A 22,048-nucleotide genomic window follows, 5' to 3' on the forward strand; every position below is an offset into this window, starting at 1 on the left:
TCATCAAGGCCACTCGATCACCAAGGCCACTCGTCATCTTCAAGCCACTCGTCATCAAGGCCACTCGTCATCTTCAGGCCACTCGGTCATTTTAGGCCACCAGATCATTAGCTTTATCAGATTACCAGATCTGGACCTTTACCAGATCCAATCGCTTGTCAAGATTCTCATTAGCAAAGACACGACTACTAAGACTCTTGTGTCTATCTGCAATTAAAAATAGATTGTTGTATTTTGGCAACAACAAGTGGAACCCCAAGGGTGGTTAGATCATAGGAGAGTGGACTAGGTGTACGTGAAGAAACCGAACCGCTATAAATTGTCTTGTGCCTAATTGTATTTATTTTTATTATATCTTGTGGCTTATATTTATTATTAATCTCAAATATAATTTATAATATTTATCAAATATATATTTTTCAATAAAATCATTAATCAACAATATTTATTAAAATTGAGAAAAAATTTAATCACTTAATTCACCCCCTCTTGAGTGGCCATACCCTAAGGGACCAACAGTGTTCATAGATGATATCCTAATATACTCTGCAAGTGAGAGTGAGCACGAAGAATATTTGAGGATAGTTATGCAGACCTTAAAGAACCATAAGCTGTACGCTATGTTCTCAAAATGAAAATTTTGGCTTACTCAGGTAGCGTTTCTTGGACATGTAATTTTTGCAGAAGGTATAGCTGTCGATCTAGAAAAAATAGAAGCAGTTCAGAATTCGCAAGCACCCAAGACTATCGGAGAAATTCGAAGTTTTCTTGGACTAGCTGGATACTGCAGAAGATTCATGAAAGGATTCTCGAAGATATCTGCTCCATTTACCCGATTGATGCAGAAGGAAGTCAAATTTGAATGGGACGAAAAGTGTGAGCAAGGCTTTCAAGAGCTTAAGGCACGATTGACCACGACACCGATTCTAGCAATGCCAATAGAGTCGGGAAAATATGTGGTGTATAGTGATGCTTCCGGAATGGGTTTGGGATGTGTTCTAATGCAAGACGAGAAGGCAATTGCTTATGGATCCCTACAATTGAAGAGGCACGAGCAGAACTACCCAAACCACGACTTAGAGTTAGCAGCCATAATTTATGCCTTGAAGTTGTGGAGACATTATCTATACGGAGCACAGTTTGAGATTTTCATGGACCACAAAAGTCTGAAGTACATATTCTCTCAGAAGGAGTTAAATATGCGACAAATAAGATGGATGGAGTACTTGACAGATTACCATTGTATCATCTCCTACCATCCAGGGAAGGAAAACGTAGTTGCAAATGCTCTTAGCTGAAGAAGCTCAGAAATTGTGGCTAGCATGATGATTAAGCAATGGAACATGATTGAAGAATTCAGTCATCTGACAGTAAGTGTCAAGCCTAAACCAATCAAAGGATATTTGAAAAATCTGACAATCCAACCTGATGTGGTAAATCAAATCAAGTCAGCTCTTCAGACAAACGCAAGAAGAAGTCAATGGATAGACGAAAATGAACAAGTAAAGGCACTTGAATTCAGTTACCGTGATGGTATACTTCAATTCCAAGGAAGGACCTATGTGCCGAAAGATCAAGACCTGAGGCAAATTATCTTAAGAGAAGCTCATCGAGCTAGGTACACCATACATCTAGGGTCCACAAAGATGTATAAGGATCTTAGGGAAATTTATTGGTGGCTTGGAATGAAAAAGGATGTGGCACGGTACGTGGCGTAATGCGATACTTGTCAGTGTATTAAAATTGAGCATCAGTGCCTAGGAGGGATGTTACAACCTATGGACATTCTAGAGTGGAAATGGGATCACATCACCATGGACTTTGTGACCAATCTACCTTGAAGTCCCAAAGGAAACGATGCTATTTGGGTAATAGTGGATCGATTGACCAAGTTGGCGCATTTCTTGCCAATTAAGATAGGGCAACCGACCCATGCTTTAGCTCAGCTATACATCGAGGAAATAGTTCAACTACATGGAATCCCTACAAGCATAGTGTTAGATCGAGACCCATGATTTACGTCAAGATTTTGGAAAAGTTTCCAAAAGTGTATGGGAACACAGTTGAAGCTTAGCACAACTTATCATCCCCAAGCCGACGGACAGTCTGAGCAAACAATTCAGACACTTAAGGACATGTTGAGGGCATGCATTTTAGATTTCTCAGGAAGTTGGGAGAAACATCTACCACTGGTAGAATTCGATTACAACAACGGGCACCATAGTAGCATTGGAATGGCCCCTTATGAGGCATTGTATAGGTAAAAATGCAAAACTCCACTCTGCTGGGTAGAAACCGGAGAAACGAGATTGATTGGAATCGAGAAGTTCAAACTACTACTGAAAGGATCAAAAGAATTCAGGAGAAAATGAGAACAAGTCAAAGTCGACAAAAGTCGTATGCCGACCAACGAAGACGAAACTTGGAATTCTTGATCGGTGATAAGGTATATTTGAAAGTTTCCCCATTCAAATCAGTGATTAGAGGGAAAAGGAAGGGGGAATTAAACCCAAGATATATCGGTCCATATGAAATTTCAGAGAAAATTGGATCGGCGGCTTACATATTAGCTTTACTTGTGTGACGCCCTGTTCCCACTTACGGGTGCCACTCGTGAACAATTACCCTAATTGTCCACCTACCTGGCCTTTGGTGAAGAGCGAACCATTTTTCAAGACGAAACGCCCTAGGTGGGAACTAGGCTCGTCCTTCCCTTCCCTCATCCCCAGGATTCACTAACAAAATTAGGCTTTAACCACACCGTATTTGGTTGAAAAGAAAACTCACGAAGATGCCCAACCGTCATTTTCTTATTTATATTTAATTCTTTTTCCATCCAAGAATTTTACCGGACTCCATAAAAATCACCATTTAAATCAATCCATTGATTGATTAAAAATTTTGGAGGAAAAACTCAAAAATTTTATTTTTTCAAAATTCGACATTCATCTCCAAAAAATGCCCGAAAAATCCCTTTATTTTGAAAATTCCTTCGGGGCCCAAAATTAATTAAGAAATGCCCCAAACCCCCCCAAAATTCCAATGTTTTGAAAAAAAATGGCCGGCGAGGCCTACTGGTGCGCGGGGTCCCGCTGTGCGCTGGTAACGCGGGCTGGCCGAGCGCCGCGTGCGATGGCCGCGCATGCCCCGCGCGCGCGGCCCTACCCGCGGGTGGGGCTGCTGCCACCTGCTACAACTTTATTTTTTTTTCCTTTGGGCTTTAAACCCATATTTTCCAGAAATATACATACACTAAATACAAATCACAATTATACCATTTGCCTCATTTTTTTCATAAATAAGGCTTACACCACCTCTTTGATGATTACACAACATACCTCAAAATTTCCTCCCATTTCACACATGAGCCTTACATAACCTATTGTTGCTCACGTAACAACCTCCAAATATAAATACTACACATGATCAAATACAACAAATAGGCTTTCCTAAGCCATAAGGTCACAAATGAAATAATCACATGCCTAGGCTTCTTTAAGCCATAAATTTACAACAAAAGAATGATACACCATGAGCTTCCACCACAAGCTTGCAACTTTTCCTTTTTTCCTTTGACATAAGAACAACCTACAAGGGGAGGATAAAACCTCATGAGCCACAAAGCTCAATAAGGGTGCAACGAACATAAGTATGAACAAAACCATAATATGTGATGCCAAATGCATGTATGCAACATGGTTAGGGCTCCCACATCCTCACAACCACCTTGGTTTGAGGCTTTAAACTACCCTACCCCACACAACCTCATGGCCATAGGTCCTTGAGCACAAACAACTTGCCAATGCACACACTCAAAGTTTAAATACATGCTTACAACTTTGCAAAGCCACCATCCTATGGGGCTATCCCTTACCTCATTCTTTTCTTTAAAGTTTCAAGAATCTCCTAGCTTCATTTCCCACTCTTCTCCTTAAGAGCTCCTTAAAACAAAAATTTAAAGAAGCTAAGCTACCATTAAAAGAAATGAAAGGAACTTACACACTATCCTAAGGAAGAATACTTACATTCTTCTTTTTCTTCTTTCCTTTCCTTATTCTCTTCATTATTTCCTTTCTTTTTCATTTCTTTCGCCAAATGGCCAAAGGAAGACAAGACTTCCTTACTTGCCATTTTATACTAGGCCTCCATATTTCAAGAATAAATCTAGGCCATTCACTAAAAGCACAATCCCTGTGCTTAAGGGAGACTTAATCTCAACCATCCATTTCAAATAAACCCATCCTTTTTCTTAGAGAAAACACAAGAAAGCACAATCCATGTGCTCCTTTCTTTTTAAATCCAAGCCTTTGTATTTTCAAGAACCATCCACCACCCTTGGATCAAGTCCCATAAATAGATTTCTTTTCTATTTATTTAATTTGGACTAATTTCAAGACAAGCCTTGAAAGACATAATCACTTTCTTTTCCATTAAAGAATTTTTCTCCAATTTCACACCATTAATGGATGACTAATTTCTTTTATTTCCCATTTTCTTTTTAGGCAACAACATCATGGCTTGCATTTAATGCTTGAAAGACCATTAATTCACCAATTTGAATTTCATTTAAATGCCTATTCTTGATTCACAAGATTATGCCATGTGTCACTAACCACCATCTCCCAATTTATCATTTCTTTTTGGATTTTCTTCACTTTTCAAGAGGAGATCTCAGCCTTCAAATTAAAGCACAATCCAAGTGCTTGGCTAGGATTTAATCCTAGCCTTCCACCCTTTTTAACTCATGATCTCCACCATTCAAAAAAATCAATTTAAAAAAAAAAAAAGAGATTCCTTAATTGAGTTGGCAATCCATGCCAACTTGAAGGATTTTATCTCATCCATTAGATCACTTTATTTTCCAAGAATAATCCTCCACCCTTGGATCATCTTGAATTTCCATTCCCTTTCACATTTAGTTAAATCTCATATTTTCCAAGGCATTAATGGTGACCATTTACCATTTTCTTTTGGATTTTCTTTAATCCATATAATCATGCTTCTCATTAAATGCTTGAAAGACCAATTTCAATTCTTTTGCATTTAATTTAATCTCTCCATTTATACTTAAACAAGACTTTGCCAAGTGTCATCCCTAGACACTAACCTTGGCTTCCAAGTTTCCATCTTATCCATCCATGTGGCATTACCACATTTATTCACTAATTTAGGGAGAAATAATTATTTTCACAAATAATTAAATATCCACCAATTTCCCAATATTCCATAACTAAATTCCTTTATGGAATTAATTCCAAAATATCCTTTGTGAATTTATTAACCCCATATATCTCCACATAAATAAAAATTCGGATTTAATTCACTTACACACCTAATTCCACATAGGAATTATTTCCAATTTACCAAAATACCCTTTATTGGATTTCACTGTCCAAATTACCAAAATACCCCTCTCATAGGGCACCCTCATTCTCAAGGATCCATCACCTTCTCAAGGGTATTTTTGGAAATTTCACACTTTCTTTCTTATTCTCTTAACACCGGTTACACCGGGTGTTACAACTTGTGGCGTTATCAAACATCCACAACGTATTTCACGTGTCCCAATTACGGAAGCACGAGACGGATCCTACGCAAGTACTTCGAAATAAGACCATCGAGATACGAAATGATCTAACTTACCTTGAGAAGCCAATTTGAATCTTAGATCAAAGGGATCAGGTCTTAAGAAACAAGGTTATTCCATTGGTAAAAGTGCTATAGAGTAACCATGACGAAGAAGAAGCCACCTAGGAATGCGAAGAAGTGATGAAAATTTCTTATCCACATTTATTTAACTTTGAAAGTTAGTGATTTTGAGGACGAAATTCCTTTTTAGAGGGGGAGGATGTAATGCCTAGTACTTAATATCAAAGGCATTTTTGGAAATGAAGCCCTACGTGTAATATCCAAAACATGAACGAAAGGCAAGAATCCATGTCAAAGCAAGTCAAGGAAGGTAAAATTTCCCAAATAAGTAGTATTTGACAAAACCAAGAGATTCGCGAAGTTTTGAGGTCAAAAAACAAGTGATTAGGGGTATCCGGGCAAAAGTGAAGATAACATAAACTGCCCGAGGGAGGTCGAATCGACGAGTTTTTCAAATATTCTTGAGGGAAATGAATAACTTGGAACTTGAGGGCAGTAGTGGAATTGTTAGAAAGTCTAGGGGTATCAAGGATATGGAGGAAATGTAATTGGAAAATACTTGAGGGCTAAAGTGCAAAAATGAAAAATTGGTGGTGAGAAACCAACCACCGCACATGGTCGTCGGCAGCCGCCTCTAGGACAATGAGAAGCTTGCCGGGAGGCTCGGTAGTAACTTCCAGGTGATGATGATCGCTCTGGGAGTGGCCATTAGCTGAGAACCATCGTGACATGATCGAAATTAATGGCGGATGGGATCAAGATTTTAGCCAAATTTTTCAAAGGATTTAGCTCGTGATTTAGGGCTATTTGAATCATTAGGAAGCTAGATTTTGGGCTTAAGGGATAAGAACAAGTGAGATTTGGTGGGAAATCACGTCAAAAACGAGTATAAAAGCGGGTTGATGGCTGAAGGTTTCAAAAACAAAAACGGTTGAAATTACTCTCATTTTTGCTTGAATTGAGTCTTGGGAATAAGGGGCTTTTGTTCTTTAGGTTGTGGGAAGTATTTCTGGAGAGTTTGGAGTTGTTTGGCATAGAAATCATCGAGTTTTAGCGAGGTTGCCGGAAAATCAGGCTCATCGGAGCCACGACCTGCAACTGGCTTTTAAACCCTTTTTCGGTGACTTTTTCCGACGGGTAAAGGGTCCATTGAGGTCACCTCAAAGAGATCTTCAAGATCCTATAGTTGTTTTGGCCAAAGGAGGTTATCGAAAACCTGCCATCGACGGAGAAGACAATTGGAGCCGGTTGCAAGTGGGCTTAACTTGCCGAGGCTAGGGGTGGGGCGTGAGGTGATGATTTCTTCTTAAATTAATTTTATAATTTTTCTAAAATTATTTTAGGAATTTTCATGGAAAAATATTTGGTGAAATTGGGTGTTAGGTATTTTTTATGAATTTTCGAAAGTAAGAAAGGTTTAAAAATAAAGAAAAATAGAGAAAATTGAAAAAAAAAATAGGAATATTGATTTCTATACACATAAATGTTAAGCAGGAGATGGTTTGACTATTAGAGGGAAGGATTGCACGTTTTTTTAGGCACGACACGCTTTTCAAGGCAAAAATTAGTGTTTTCTGAATGAAGGTGAGTGATTTGATTCCAATTTTACCCTTGACTTGGAAGTGTGTTGGTGTGTGTGTAGTGGGTTCAATCGAGCGGTTTTACCCTCCCGAGCTTAGGTTACATGTGATTGAACCAGTTCCAGTGAGTGGTTACACCCTTTAGAACTTGGGATGTTATGCATAGGCGTTTTACTTATGTACTCGTGGCATCATATGCATGTCGAACATGTGGTATATTGTATCAACTTTTTTATTATTAAAAGAGTCGGTGCATGGCGTGTAGTTTTTCATAACATCGAGGTATTAATTTTCGCATCGTGGTTTTGTCCATAAGGGACGGGATAGGGTCTTCTTGAGAATGGGGCAAGGTTAATCCCAATGATCAAGTGACACGATAGGGCACTCGGGGATTAAGTATGTCGTGGTAAGGTCAACTCCAAAGGTGTGTGGGATGGATTTTCTACGAGAGGTTGAGTATGCCAGGGAGATTTCTCAAGTTAGACGTGTTGCATGTTATTGTTATCTGTATATGCCATGCTCATATGTCTTTCATGTATTCAGTAAACTGTATCATGCCATCACTTAGATGTTTTATCATCTAATCTGGGTTATATCCCTGGAACATTCAATGTTCCAGCCAGGGACTGTTGCAAAGGCGAGGATGTGGCCAATTGAGGGTCAATGGTGTTTAGCATGATCGTCGTTGTACCATTTTGTGGCATTGGTACTTATTTTGTTATATGTATGAACGGTTGTATGATGTTGTTGTTATCATTTGGTAGCTTCGTACTACATATTTTGTTGTGGAAATACTATGTAAGAACCTCGTGGGAGGCCACAGTATTTTGATATTAATGTATCCGCTGCGTTATACTATGTCTCGTTTAATTTTAAGATTATTGCTCTTGTTGGTTAAACGGGCAAGACTGGGATTTTTTGGATCTTATCTGCATGTGAAGATTGTTCTTGAAATCACTACGGGTGCCGGCCATCGTATGTGTCGGGCATGTTAAAGCATGTGACGATTGTTCTTGAACCACCGCGCGTGACAAACTTGGGAAAAAAAGGATTCAAGAGTGTAATACCCCATATTTTCGTAAAGTTGCCACGTATTTTAAGTGAGTTTAAAATATCAAAAAATATGCTTGAAATGGTAACAAGTGACCGAATCGGTCGTAGGGAGTGCCTTGGAACTTAGATACCTAAGGACAAAGGTATATTTTTGACGAGCGTCTAGAGTCGATATTTATGGCGTTGAAAGAAATAAAATAAGAGACGGTTTTTGGTTAAGCTAAGTTATAGCCTGGAAAGACCGAATGATGGTAAGGGCTTCCCAAAAATCGTACATATCAAGTAATCTTGAGTTATTAATTTTGAGATTTTAAATATCTCGATAAATTTGATGTTTGAGGGTGTAATTGTAATTAGAGAATTATCCAAATAAAATAAGGATGAAATTTGGAGCTTATGTGGTAAAATATTAAAGTTTGAGAACTTGAAATAAGGGCCAAAATGTCATTTGAAAGAAGTTAGGGACTTAGCTTGGATTTCAAAAGTTAAATCCATTCTAGTTTTGGATTTCAAAAGCCATTCAAATATATCTTTGAGTCTTTAGAATCCATGGCTTAGATTGTGACAAGTGGCATAATGTGATTGGTTAAAGAAATCTATAAAAAGGCACCATGGATTGTTCTCAAACCATTAAAGAGAGCTTTGAGGAGTGAAGCACCCTAACTAGAGAAGGTTGCACAAGAGAGAGAGAAGGAAGTTTGGCAAGAAGGCAGGGAGAAAGCGGTAGAGAAGCGGCGGAGAACAAGCCTCGTCAGAGTTGCAGGTCCTCGTCGGAATTCATCGAAATCAGTCAGAAAAAAAAAGTGAGGTAAGTCCCATTTTTTTATAATCCTCCAGAGGGGGAAGAGAGCGTCATGTAAGTTCAAACGGGGATCGAATCGGAGTTAAAACAAGGGAGATATGGCCAAAATACGAAAATGAGGCATTGCTGTCCGAAATCTGGTGCCCGCGCGCGAGTTACATGCGCTGAAAAATGGCTGCGTGTGAAGGCGCGTGTCCCACCTTTCCAGGGCGCGTGAGAGGCCTATTTTCCTTAAAATTTTCCAGTTATACCCATAATTTAATACCCTTCAACCCTATGTAAAAATATTTAAGGTTAGATTTACCGAAATGCATGTTTTATGCAGAAACCTAGGCCGTTTGCTATGAAATTATACCGTCGAAGAGATAAACCAACAAGGAGAGACTCCTATACTCCAAATCCTATTTTTTATTCTCTTATGAGAGACTCCTATTGCATGAGACGTGTTTTGAGAAGTTCTTGTACGTAAACTCTTATTGTTCTCTTACGTGAAATCATGTTGCATATATGAAATGTATTTTTCTAAAAAGTATATGCTGTTGGCTTTTTAACTGTTGCATTTATAAAATTCGTGTGGCCATACTGTTGTACCTATTTGTTGTTGGCCGAGAGCAAAAGTCGGATATCCCCCGAGAGGCGCTATGCGTGCGCCATCGAGAAAGCTCTCGTGGGGAAGACCGTGAGTCTAAGGAACAACGGATGTGGTGCTTGCATGAGTTTTATGAGGTCGGGCCGAAGTGACATGGTTAGGGACCTCGTAAGAGGCGCTATGCGTGCGCCATTGAGAAAGCTCTCGTTGGAGGAGGCTGATGTGTTCACGAGACACTTCAAAGTAGTTCTCCTTGTCTTCTCATACATTTTATACCTAATCATGCATCGATATAAACTGTTTTTGGAGTTTCTCACTAGAAGATTCATATTCTAATTGGACTATATCTCCGGAATATTCAAACGTTCAAGGTTCGACGAGCGGCTCTAAGGCAAAGAAGGTAGCTGAAGAATTAGCTTAAATTACTATCTGTGGCATGATTAGCATACTTTTGTTTATGTGCGAACCTATGTAATTTTGGATATGTTTAATATGTTTAGTTATCACTTGATGATGTCCATGTAATATATTTTGTAGACGTCTTGAACAATTTTATGATAAATAAAGTATTATGGTTGTGAACTATATCAGGTTCGATCTAGCTTCCTCATTTAAAGTTTTAACACCTGTCTTAGCTATTTAATATTGGGTTTGTTAAGCTGAGAAGATGAAAATTAGGGTTTTGGGGAATTTGTGTGATGTATGGCAGCGATTGTGGTATGAAAAATTTTTATATTCCCGAAATCCTAAGTTATAAAACACTCGAAAAATTTGGGGTGTTACAAAGAGAATTCCCTTATAGTGACTCGCTCGTGCGAGGCAGGGTGTTACAATGTGAGTATTGTTAGTCAATATATGCATACTCCCATTAAAAGACACTTGGATGTACTGAATCAGATTTTGAGAAATCTCAAGGGAAGTCCAGGTAAAGGGTTGTTATTCAAGGAAACAGAGGATAGGAATGTGGTTGGTAACTCAAATGCAAATTGGGCAGAAGTAATTGAAGGGAATCAAATGTACAACGATATGGGAGAAATAAATTTTTTACCATGTATCAAATACACACAACGAAATAACACACATACACCATACACTAGCTTGTATATTTAAGCAACACATATTCAACAATTGAATATAAATAAATTCATACATGTTGTTTGATGCAGAAACAATTTTTGTACTGAGACCGTGTCCACTAAGGGTGAAGATGACATAGTGTTGGTGGATGAAACAAAAGAAGGAGTGAACACTAAACTTGAGTTGTGGAGAAACAATTTAGAATATAAGAGATTTAAATTAAGTAGAAAGAAAATAGAATATATGGAATGTAAATTTAGTAAAAATGCAAGAGTGGAGAATGTTATAATAAAATTAGAAGACCAAATCTTACAAAGAAAAGACCATTTTCGATATTTGGGATCAGTGATTCAAAATGATAGAGAAATGCACGAGGATGTCACACATAGAATTAAGGTAGGTTGACTAAAATGGAGAAATGCATCGGGGGTGTTATGTGATAGTAAAATCTCATTAAAATTAAAGAAAAATTCTATAGGACAGCTACAAGACCAGTCTTGTTGTATGGTTCAGAATGTTGGACAGTCAAATACCAGCATGAACAAAAGACTAGAGTAGCGGAGATGAGGATATTAAGATGGATGTGCGGCCATATAAGAAAAGATAAAATTAGAAATGAAATTATTCTTAATAAAGTAGAAATAGTGCCAATCGATGAGAAGATGAGAGAGACTAGACTAAGATGGTTTGGTCATGTGAGAAGGAGACCAAGCGACGCTCCTATGAGAAGAGTTGATAAAATCGAACAATTAGTTAAAAAAAGAAGTAGAGGTAGACCCAATAAGACTTTGGGGGTAATATTAAAATTTGATATAAAGTGTATAGATTTAAATGAAAATATAACAAAAGAAAGAAATACATGGAAGTCTACAATTCGTGTAGCTGACCCCACATAGTGGGATAAAATTTAGATATGTTGTTGTTGTACCGTGTCCACTGATTAGTGGTCAATTTTGAAAAATTTTGTTATAATTATACCCCTATTTTAATTTTAAAATTGATTTTAATTGAATATTTTGTGATTATATGCAATTTTAATGAAAAATAAAAATTAAATCGATATAAGGGCATATTCAAATATTTGAAAAAAATAAAAATAAATAAATAATAATAATAATAATAAAGAAATAAATATACATATATAAATAATACATATATTCAATACATATTCATGCATAATACATAAATATAATACATAAACATATAGTCATGCGTAATTCATATATATACATATAGTATATATAACTTATATATAATATATTATAACATATATATATATATATATTCCATACACATATGCGTGCATGCTATATAACCATATATAATATTCCTTAATATGCTTACATGCGGCGTGAAGCCCAATTGAAGGCCGGCCACTGAGTGCACTTGAAGGCCCATGTTTAAAGCCCAGCCCACTGATTATTTAAAGCCCAAACAAATGCAGCCCATCAAAGAATTAAAGTGGAATAGAAAGCCCAGCAGTGCAGTCTCAAACGCGGTCCCTGCCTGCAAATTAATCATCAATCAGAGGGGCAATATGGGAAAATGGGTATGATATATATATATATATCTATATAATAAGGCAAGATGATTTTTTTACAATATATCAAATGAGTGAGAGAGATATTTTAATAACTAAGATTAATTTCTGATACATTTCAATGATTGAGATTAATAATCTTCCCATCCATAACACCACCATTTTCCTTCCAAACACACGCACATACATAACCGCCCACAGCGCAACCATCATCCTTCCAAACACACATACGCAACCATCTTCCTTCCAAACGCACACACATATGCATATACATTTAAGTTCGCACCCAACACTTACTATCTCTCTCTCTCTCTCTCTCTCTCTCTCTCTCATTCTCTTTCTTACAGACCCACCCACTTCCTCCATGTTCTTCTTTCCGCCCAACACTCATTGCCTTTCTCTCTCTCTCTCTCTCATTCTTTCTCTCACAAACCCACACATTTCCTCTCTATTCTTTTTCCTGCCCAACACTCACTGCCTCTCTCTCTCCCTCTTATTCTCTCTCTCATAGACCCACCCACCCATGCCATCACCAACCCACCCTATGTCTATTCCGTGGGTGGGGGGGTCGGCGGGTGCGACGGCTATGGGGGGGGGGGGGGGGGAGGGACAATGACAGGTGGGGGCGAGGCGCCGCGAGTGGCTGGCAAGGGGCGATGGCGGTCCGAGAGTCGATGTGAGGGGGCGACAACTATCTGTGGCCGGTGGAGGGGGCGACCAGGTGAGGCAGTGCAAACGGTAAAGGGAGGGGCACGACAAACAGTGCTCGCGGTAAGGGGCGACGGACGGCAAACGCTGGAAGCGGCAGGGAGGATGGCGATGCTTGTAACTGTGGTGGGGTGAGGAAGGGCGACAGTTTGACAAAGAGAGTGGTGGGTTTGAGAGAAAGAGAGAGTGTGGGAGAGAGAGAGAGAGAGAGTGACAATGGGCGACTGCGACAAGGAAGAAGAACTAGAATCGGTGAGGAGAAGCAGCGCGATCGCGATGAGTAAGAAGAACCAGATCCGACGAGGAGAAGCAGCGCGACTGCGCCGAAGAAGAACTATCTCCGGCTACCAGCAGAGGCGACTCTAGCAATGGCGGCGGCGGCGACTCCCTCCTCTAGCATCCAGCGATTGCCTCTTCAATATGAGTTTGTGAAATCTAGGTTTGTAATTTTTATTTATGTATTTTATATATATATATTGTATATATTGAAGTATTGGGTTTTAATTATATTTTAATTCATTTGTGTATTTGATTATACATTTGTTTGTATGCGAATATTTAATTTATGTATTTGACTATACATTTGTTTGTATGCGAATATTTGATTAATTTGTGACATTTGAAAAAAAATTAGTAAATTTATTTAGTGACCCAATGTTAGGACTCAGGAATGATTTTCCATACCTTGATGTTAATCTGATTATAATGTAACGTTGTGGGATTTAATGGATTAAAATGTTAATGTTAGGTGTAAGTTGCTTGGGTGTTATGTGTAAGTGGTGTGGGTGTGATCGAGTGTATAAGGAAAAAATGTAACACCCCCTCCCCCAAGTTAATCCATTTCAAGGCAACCTGGAAGAATGGGTGTTAGAGAACATAGACAAAACAACACTTAGCCACAAGCATGCATACACCTGCCATCATCAAACTCAAACCCAAGATAAATACTTCCAAGGCTTACAGCATGACTTTTCTTTAAGTTACATTACACACAAAATAAAGTCTACACAATTACCAACACAACTTCCCAAGACCCTTTAAATCAAGAGGGGACCCGCACGCGCACATGTCTACCCATCATTCTTGCTTGACTCCCCACCTGCTACCTCTTTATCTTTACCTGGAATGGAGGAGAGTACAACGTGAGCTACAAAGCTCAGCAAGCATAAGAAATAAGAAGGAAGAGCATGGCAGATAATAATAGGATACAGGTGTGGTGAACATACATATTGACAGAAATGACAGGTGATAACTCAAGAGTTACACACACACCCATAATGATAATGTCATGCATAACACGCATATAAGTCTGTTAACATATAAATGGCCAATGGCCTCATATAGCAAATAAAATGCAACATAATACGTACCAGTCTGTAGCTGAGTTCGGTGACCATAGGTTATATCTGATACACTTGGCTATAGCCATACGTACATATATATAAATACATATATAATCTCACCCATGGTCATCACCACTGGGCGCGCCCCTCAGTCGTCACCGCAGGAGCGTAACCCCAGTCAGGCTAATGCCTACTGGTTTTGGGGGATATATCCCGGCTGTACACAACCGCAGCGCGCATAATCATCTCTGTCCATGCCTTTTCCAATGCACATGCAACACATAAAGTGGTCACATACAAATTGCACGTGCTAGAAATAAAAACTGATGTTCGTGCACACTCATGAGATGTTATGCAGGAAGTCAAACCAAGACATGCTCATGATGCACAATTACCATTCTTTCAGAACATGCCATGACAGTACAGATATAAGCAATCTAAAGTTATTCTCTGTTCATAACATGTTCAACACAGCTAGCCAATAACACTGAGTCACAGATTTCTTGTTTAAGCTCAAGTTCACAGTGAGATATATAAAGTAGGGCATGGAGAAGAAGCAAGTCTACCATGTAGATTTCCACTTAAAACTCCATTTCTTAGGATTTGTGGGGAGAAACAAGCCCCACATGGCTGTTAGAAACTTTCCCCCAACTTAAAAACCCTAACCCCAATCAAGCTCTTAAAACACGTAACCAGCCCATACCGCAATAAAATCCAAGAGAAAAGAGGAAGGAAGAGAGAACTTGTCTTTTACTTCACCGATCAACCACTAAGAACTCTTTGGATGGCAAGATCTGACTTGCTGTGAAAAGAAAAATGAGGGTTTGGAGAAAAACAGAGAACTTACGAGAAAGAGGAAAAGAGTGTTCTGTTCTAGTGAGATTTTTCTCACAATTTCTCTTTTTATATTATCTTTATAAATCATTTTTATCCATTTAATTATTTCCCAAATTCTCTATATATTTATTATATTTTTTTGATATTTTAGTTCTAGAATTTTCTGTGTGTTTCCAGAATTAATGAGGTATCGGGCGATATATATATATATATATGAATCATTGAGGGAGGCATTCGAATATAATTTAAGGCATTCGGATGATATTTACATATATATGAAGCTATTTGAAAGTCATTCGAATGATCTGGCGTGTATTCGAATGAGTTAGAGAAAGATTTCAAGTTATGTGAGTGACATTCGAATGAGGCAGGGGAACATTCAGATGAATTTTAAATAGTAACTTGAATTACTAAAGGAATTTGAGGCTCATTCGAATGCAACAGTGATTTGATTCGGATGAATTTTGCAATTTTCGCTGGGCTCATTAGAATGTAAAGGCATCTAATTCGAATATAAAGGCTCAACTGGATTCTGGACAGCTTTGATACCCTTTTGAATTTTGAGCATAACTATCTCATCAGAACTCCGATTGAGGTGATTCAAGATTCTATAGAACGAAAAGCGAAAGATCTACAACTTTCATGTTTTAAGTTTTGGAATATTCAGATTGGAACATAGTCGAAATTGGGTTACAATGAACAAATACCACCCAGCAAAACAGACCATTCGAATGGATCACTTCCCATTCAAATGACTCACACCCCATTCGAATGGGGTTACTCTCATTCGAATGATACTTCCACCATTTGAATATCTAGCCTCCCAAAGCCCCACACATTCGGATACCTCTTCATAAACCCTCCCAACTCTTAACCACTCATCCTAAACTTTCCAAAACACATACATACACACTCACACTGCACCAAAACCCAATTTCAACGAATAATTCTACCCACACATCATAAGATTATACCGTGATATTCATTGATATCAACACCCCATCTTCAGGTCGTTACAAATCCTCCCCCCCTTAGGGAATTTGGTCCTCCAAATTCGGGTTTGGTAAATTCGAAAAGCTAAAAGATATACAAATATATTATCTTGTTAAACATATACGCTCACTTACCGGTTTTGGACAACACTGCTTTCCCTATTTCCATCATACTCTGTCATATGGGTTCCGTCCCTGTTTGCTCAAATAAATGGGGATAAAGGCGTCGCATTTCATTCTCCAGCTCCCAAGTTGCTTCTTCAAAGTCATGTTGTTGCCATAACACCTTCACATAGGGAATGATTCGATTCCTTAACACTTTCTCCTTACGATCGAGGATGCAACTTGGAAATTCTTCATATGTTAAATCTTCTCTTAACTCAAGAGGTTGGAAGTCAATCACATGCTGAGGGTCGGGAACATATTTGCGTAACATGGAGACATGGAATACATTATGCACACTGGCTAATTGGGGAGGCAAAGCTAGCCGGTACGCTAATGCCCCAACACGCTCTAAAATCTCAAATGGACCCACATAACGTGGACCAAGCTTCCCTGAAACTCCAAACCTCCGAATTCCTCGTACTAGCATAACCTTCAAAAATACGTGGTCACCAATAGAAAATTCCAAAGCTCGCCTCCGACAATCCGCATAACTCTTTTGCCTGTCTTGAGCAGCTTTCATTCTGGCCCTAATAGTCCGAATCTTCTCGGTCATTTGCTCTACTATCTCTGGTCCGAGAATAGCCTTATCCCCTATTTCCTCCCAACATAATGGAGACCGACAAGGTCTCCCATAGAGTGCCTCGTAAGGTGCCATACCAATACTGGAATGATGACTATTATTATATGCAAACTCGATCAATGGCAGGTGGTCATCCCAGTTACCATGATAATCAAGCACACATGCCCTCAACATATCCTCCATAGTCTGGATCGTGCGCTCTGTCTGACCGTCTGTCTGAGGATGGAATGCTGTACTAAATTTCAATCTAGTACCCAAAGCCGCCTGCAAAGCATCCCAAAAGTGAGAAGTAAATCTGGAATCACGGTCAGACACTATACTGGAAGGCACTCCGTGCAGCCTAACAATCTCCCCCAATATAAAGCTGAGCCAAACGGTTCAAAGGAAACGTCTTCTTGATGGGTAGGAAATGGGAAAACTTAGTGAGTATGTTGACAATCACCCAAATAGTATCATGTCCTCGTGAAGTCCTCGGCAATCCGGTAACAAAATCCATCGAAATATCATCCCACTTCCAAATAGGAATGGGTAGGGACTGAATCAATCCAGCGGGTCGCTGATGCTCTGCCTTCACCTGCTGACAAACCAAACATCTAGAAACAAACTCTGCTACATTCTTCTTCATACCAGGCCACCAAAATAATCATCGTAAGTTCTGATACATCTTCGTCGTGCCCAGATGAATAGTATAGCGTGTACTGTGCGCCTCAAATAAAATCTCCTGCTTCATCCCCCGATCATCTGGCACACAAATACGGCTCTGGAATAGCAACAGTCCATCTCCCCGCTGACTGTATCCCATGGGAACATAGTCCCCTATCCGTTCCAACACTTTGCCTAACTCTTCATCATAGGGCTGCTGGGCTCTGATCCGCTGTATCAAATCTGATTGGATTCCCAAATAAGCACAATACAAACCTGGGGTCTCTTTATCGGCCGTAATGGTTAGGTCATCCAGTTGTTCTAACAGCTGCCACTCCTGTATCATCATCATGGCTATAGAAGCTCATCTTCGGCTCAAAGCATCTGCCACCACATTTGCCTTCCCAAGATGAAATAAGATCTCACAATCGAAATCCTTAAAGAATTCAATCCACCGACGTTGTCTCATATTTAACTCTTTTTGGGAGAACAGATACTTGAGACTCTTATGATCTGTATAAATTTCTATCTTCTCACCATATAGATAATGTCTCCATACCTTCAAAGCAAAAACAACAGCCGCTAATTCTAAATCATGAGTGGGGTAATTTACCTCATGTTTCTTCAGTTGTCTAGAAGCGTAAGCGATCACATGGCCTTCTTGCATCAATACACACCCTAGGCCCATATATGATGCATCACTGAAGATAATAAACTTTTCCCCACTTTTAGGAATAGCCAACACAGGAGTGGTAGTTAACTTCCTCTTCAACTCTTGAAATGCAGTCTCGCAATCGTCAGTCCAATCAAATCGGGCATCCTTATGAGTTAACTTTGTCATAGGAGAAGATAATCTAGCAAAACCCTTGATGAACCTCCTGTAATAGCTGGCCAATCCCAAGAAACTCCGAATTTCAGTCACGATAGTAGGCCTGGGCCAATCCATAACAGCTCTAATCTTCTCAGGATCCACTGCTATACCATCTCCTGAAACGATATGACCTAAGAATCCTATCTGATGGAGCCAAAATTCACATTTGCTAAACTTTGCAAACAACTGCTCCTCTCTAAGCTTTTGCAACACCATAAAGAGATGTACAGCATGATCCTCAGGACTGGGAGAATACACCAAGATGTCGTCTATAAAAACAATCACCAACCGATCTAGGTACTCTTGAAATACCCGATTCATCAAGTTCATAAACACTGCGGGGGCGTTCATCAAACCGAATGGCATCACAACAAATTCATAATGACCATAGCGGGTCCGAAATGCTGTCTTCTGTATGTCCTCATCCCTGACTCTCACCTGGTGATACCCCGATCTCAAATCAATCTTGGAGAAAACCCTTGCTCCACGTAACTGGTCAAGCAAATCATCAACTCTGGGGAGGGGATATTTATTTTTCACTGTTACCTGATTCAACTGGCGATAATCTATACACAGTCTTAAAGATCCATCTTTCTTCCTCATAAATAAGACTGGGGCACCCCATGGTGAAGTATTAGGGCGGATAAATCCCTTCTCCATTAACTCCTACAATTGGGCCTTCAATTCTTTCAGTTCATTAGGCGTCATCCGATACGGAGTCTTGGAAATAGGTTGGGTACCTGGCATCAATTCCACTGAAAACTCTACTTCCCTACGAGGTGGTAAACCTGGAAGTTCATCTGGAAATACATCAAGAAAATCGCATACAACCGGTACCTCTGTCAGTGGTGTACTGCTCCTGCCTTCAGTCATCACAAATGCCAAATAAGCTTCACAACCCTGACGCATTAACTTCTCAACCTTCATAACTGAAATCATGGGAGTCACTAACATGGGCTGGACGCCTCTATACACAAGGACAGGCTGTAAGGGAGGCTCAACATGAATGATCTTTTGATGGCAATCAACTTTAGCATAATGATTCGACAACCAATCCATCCCCAAGATAAGGTCGAAGTCTCTAAGATCCAAAATCACCAAGTCTCCTGGTAATTTCCTACCATGGACTTCAATTTCACAGTTAAAAAGTACCTCTCTACCCCATAACTGATTACCTCCCGGAGTGGACACAATCAAATGGAAAGGCAACACAATCCGTGGATCAGGTACATAACTCGCAGCATGCAATGCAATAAAGGAATGCCAGGATCCTGTGTCAAAAAGAGCACGCACATCATGATTATATAATGAAAGAATACCTTGGATGGTATTAGTCCCCTTCTCCGCTTCAGCTGCTGTGAGAGCAAACACTCGGCCCTGTACCTGAGGACTCTCCACAGCAATGGAATGCTGAGTAACCGGTGAAGATCCTCGTGGGCCTGCTCCTGAAGCTCTGGAAGCTGTTGGCCTGTGACTACCCCTCTGACTCAGCCCTCCTGATCTCTGGCCTCGGCCTGGCATCGCTCTAGAACAAGTATTTGCCATGTGCCCCTGATGCCCACATCTATAACAAATCACCTCGGGGGTAGATGAGACCTCCAAGCTACGTGGACAATCCCTGCGTACATGCCCTGCCTGGCCACACAGATAGCAAACCAATTGCCCGAAGAGACAAGGCCCCCGGTGTTTCTTCCCACAATGAGTACAGGATGGAAGCTTCATAGTCTCACTACTTGAACCAACTTCCCCTCTCCTCTTCTTGCCACTGGTAGATCCCTGGGAAGCTTTGGATCCTCTGAACAAGGCCTGGGCTGCTCTCCACTCCCCACGATCATGCTCAATAGCATAAGCCCTCTGCACCACTGTGGGGTAATCTGTAACTCTCACACCACCATATGCGTGTCGGATCTCGGGGCGCAACCCTCGCTGGAACTTAAAAGCCTTCTTCTCCTCGGTAGAAATCAAATCAGGGGCATACCTGGCTAAGGCTATAAACTCAGCTTCATATTGGGCCACTGTCTTGCTGCCCTGCACCAACTCTATAAATTCATACACTTTCTGCTCTTTATACCATGCTGGGCAATAAGCTTCATTAAATGCATTTTGAAATTCTGCCCAGGTAGGATCCCTAGGCCCATACCTCTGACGGACTGTCTCCCACCACCTTTCTACATCATCCCTAAGGAGGAATGTGCCCAACTGCACCTTTTGGGCATCTGTACAACCCATAGAGCGAAGGTGCTTTTCTATGGAAAGCATCCAGTTCTCCGCCACTGCTACATCCGTCCCTCCAGTAAATTCTGGTGGTCGAAGCGCCATGAAGTTCTTCAACAGTTGACCCCCATCACTGCTTCCCGCCCCCTGTACTCCAAGATTTACCACGGGTTCCTCCACTTCTCTGCGCTCTTGTCTAGGCTGATTATCCGCCAATCTATTAATAGCTTGCAAAATCCCCGCTAGAGTGCCATGCATCGCAGCCATCCCCTGACGTAAATCACTACTAGAACCTTCTGAAGCCTCAGATGCTGCATCAGGGATAGCTGCAGCTCGTCCTTGTCCTCGAGTCCGTGGTCGTCCTCGGTGAGCACTCATATCCCTGAAGACACATTGAAGTTAGGATCCAATTTGCAATTATTAAACTTTACCAAAAACGCATAACAAAGACTGACGCACACTCCTAACTCTACCCGACATCCTATGTGCGCGGGGTCATCTCTCGACTGCTCTGATACCAACTTTGTAACACCCCCTCCCCCAAGTTAACCCATTTCAAGGCAACCTGGAAGAATGGGTGCTAGAGAACATGGACAAAACAACACTTAGCCACAAGCATGCATACACCTGCCATCATCAAACTCAAACCCAAGATAAATACTTCCAAGGATTACAGCATGACTTTTCTTTAAGTTACATTACACACAAAATAAAGTCTACACATCTACCAACACAACTTCCCAAGACCCTTTAAATCAAGAGGGGACCCGCACGCGCACATGTCTACCCATCCTTCTTGCTTGACTCCCCACTTGCTACCTCTTTACCTTTACCTGGAATGGAGGAGAGTACAACGTGAGCTATAAAGCTCAACAAGCATAAGAAATAAGAAGGAAGAGCATGGCAGATAATAATAGGATACAGGTGTGGTGAACATACATATTGACAGAAATGACAGGTGATAACTCAAGAGTTACACACCCACCCGTAATGATAATGTCATGCATAACACGCATATAAGTCTGTTAACATATAAATGGCCAATGGCCTCATATAGCAAAAAAAATGCAACATAATATGTACCAGTCTGTAGCTGAGTCCGGTGACCATAGGTCATATCTGATACACTTGGCTATAGCCATACGTACATATATATAAATACATATATAATCTCACCCATGGTCGTCACCACTGGGCGCGCCCCTCAGTCGTCACCGCATGAGCGTAACCCTAGTCAGGCTAATGCCTACTGGTTTTGGGGGATATATCCCGGCGGTACACAACCGCAGCGCGCATAATCATCTCTGTCCATGCCTTTTCCAATGCACATGCAACACATAAAGTGGCCACATACAAATTGCACGTGCTAGAAATAAAAACTGATGTTCGTGCACACTCATGAGATG

General features: G+C 40.2%; 1 protein-coding gene across 1 annotated transcript; it reads right to left on the minus strand.

The window, feature by feature from the left end:
* Window positions 1–19,094: 19,094 nt before the first annotated feature.
* LOC127804448 (uncharacterized) lies at window positions 19,095–21,020 on the minus strand. Its single transcript, XM_052341312.1, has one exon. The coding sequence runs from the start codon at window positions 21,018–21,020 to the stop codon at window positions 19,095–19,097; it is 1,926 nt and encodes a 641-aa protein (XP_052197272.1).
* Window positions 21,021–22,048: the final 1,028 nt, after the last annotated feature.

Source organism: Diospyros lotus, chromosome 6 (genome assembly GCF_014633365.1).
Source record: "Diospyros lotus cultivar Yz01 chromosome 6, ASM1463336v1, whole genome shotgun sequence".
NCBI classification, from domain to species: domain Eukaryota; kingdom Viridiplantae; phylum Streptophyta; class Magnoliopsida; order Ericales; family Ebenaceae; genus Diospyros; species Diospyros lotus.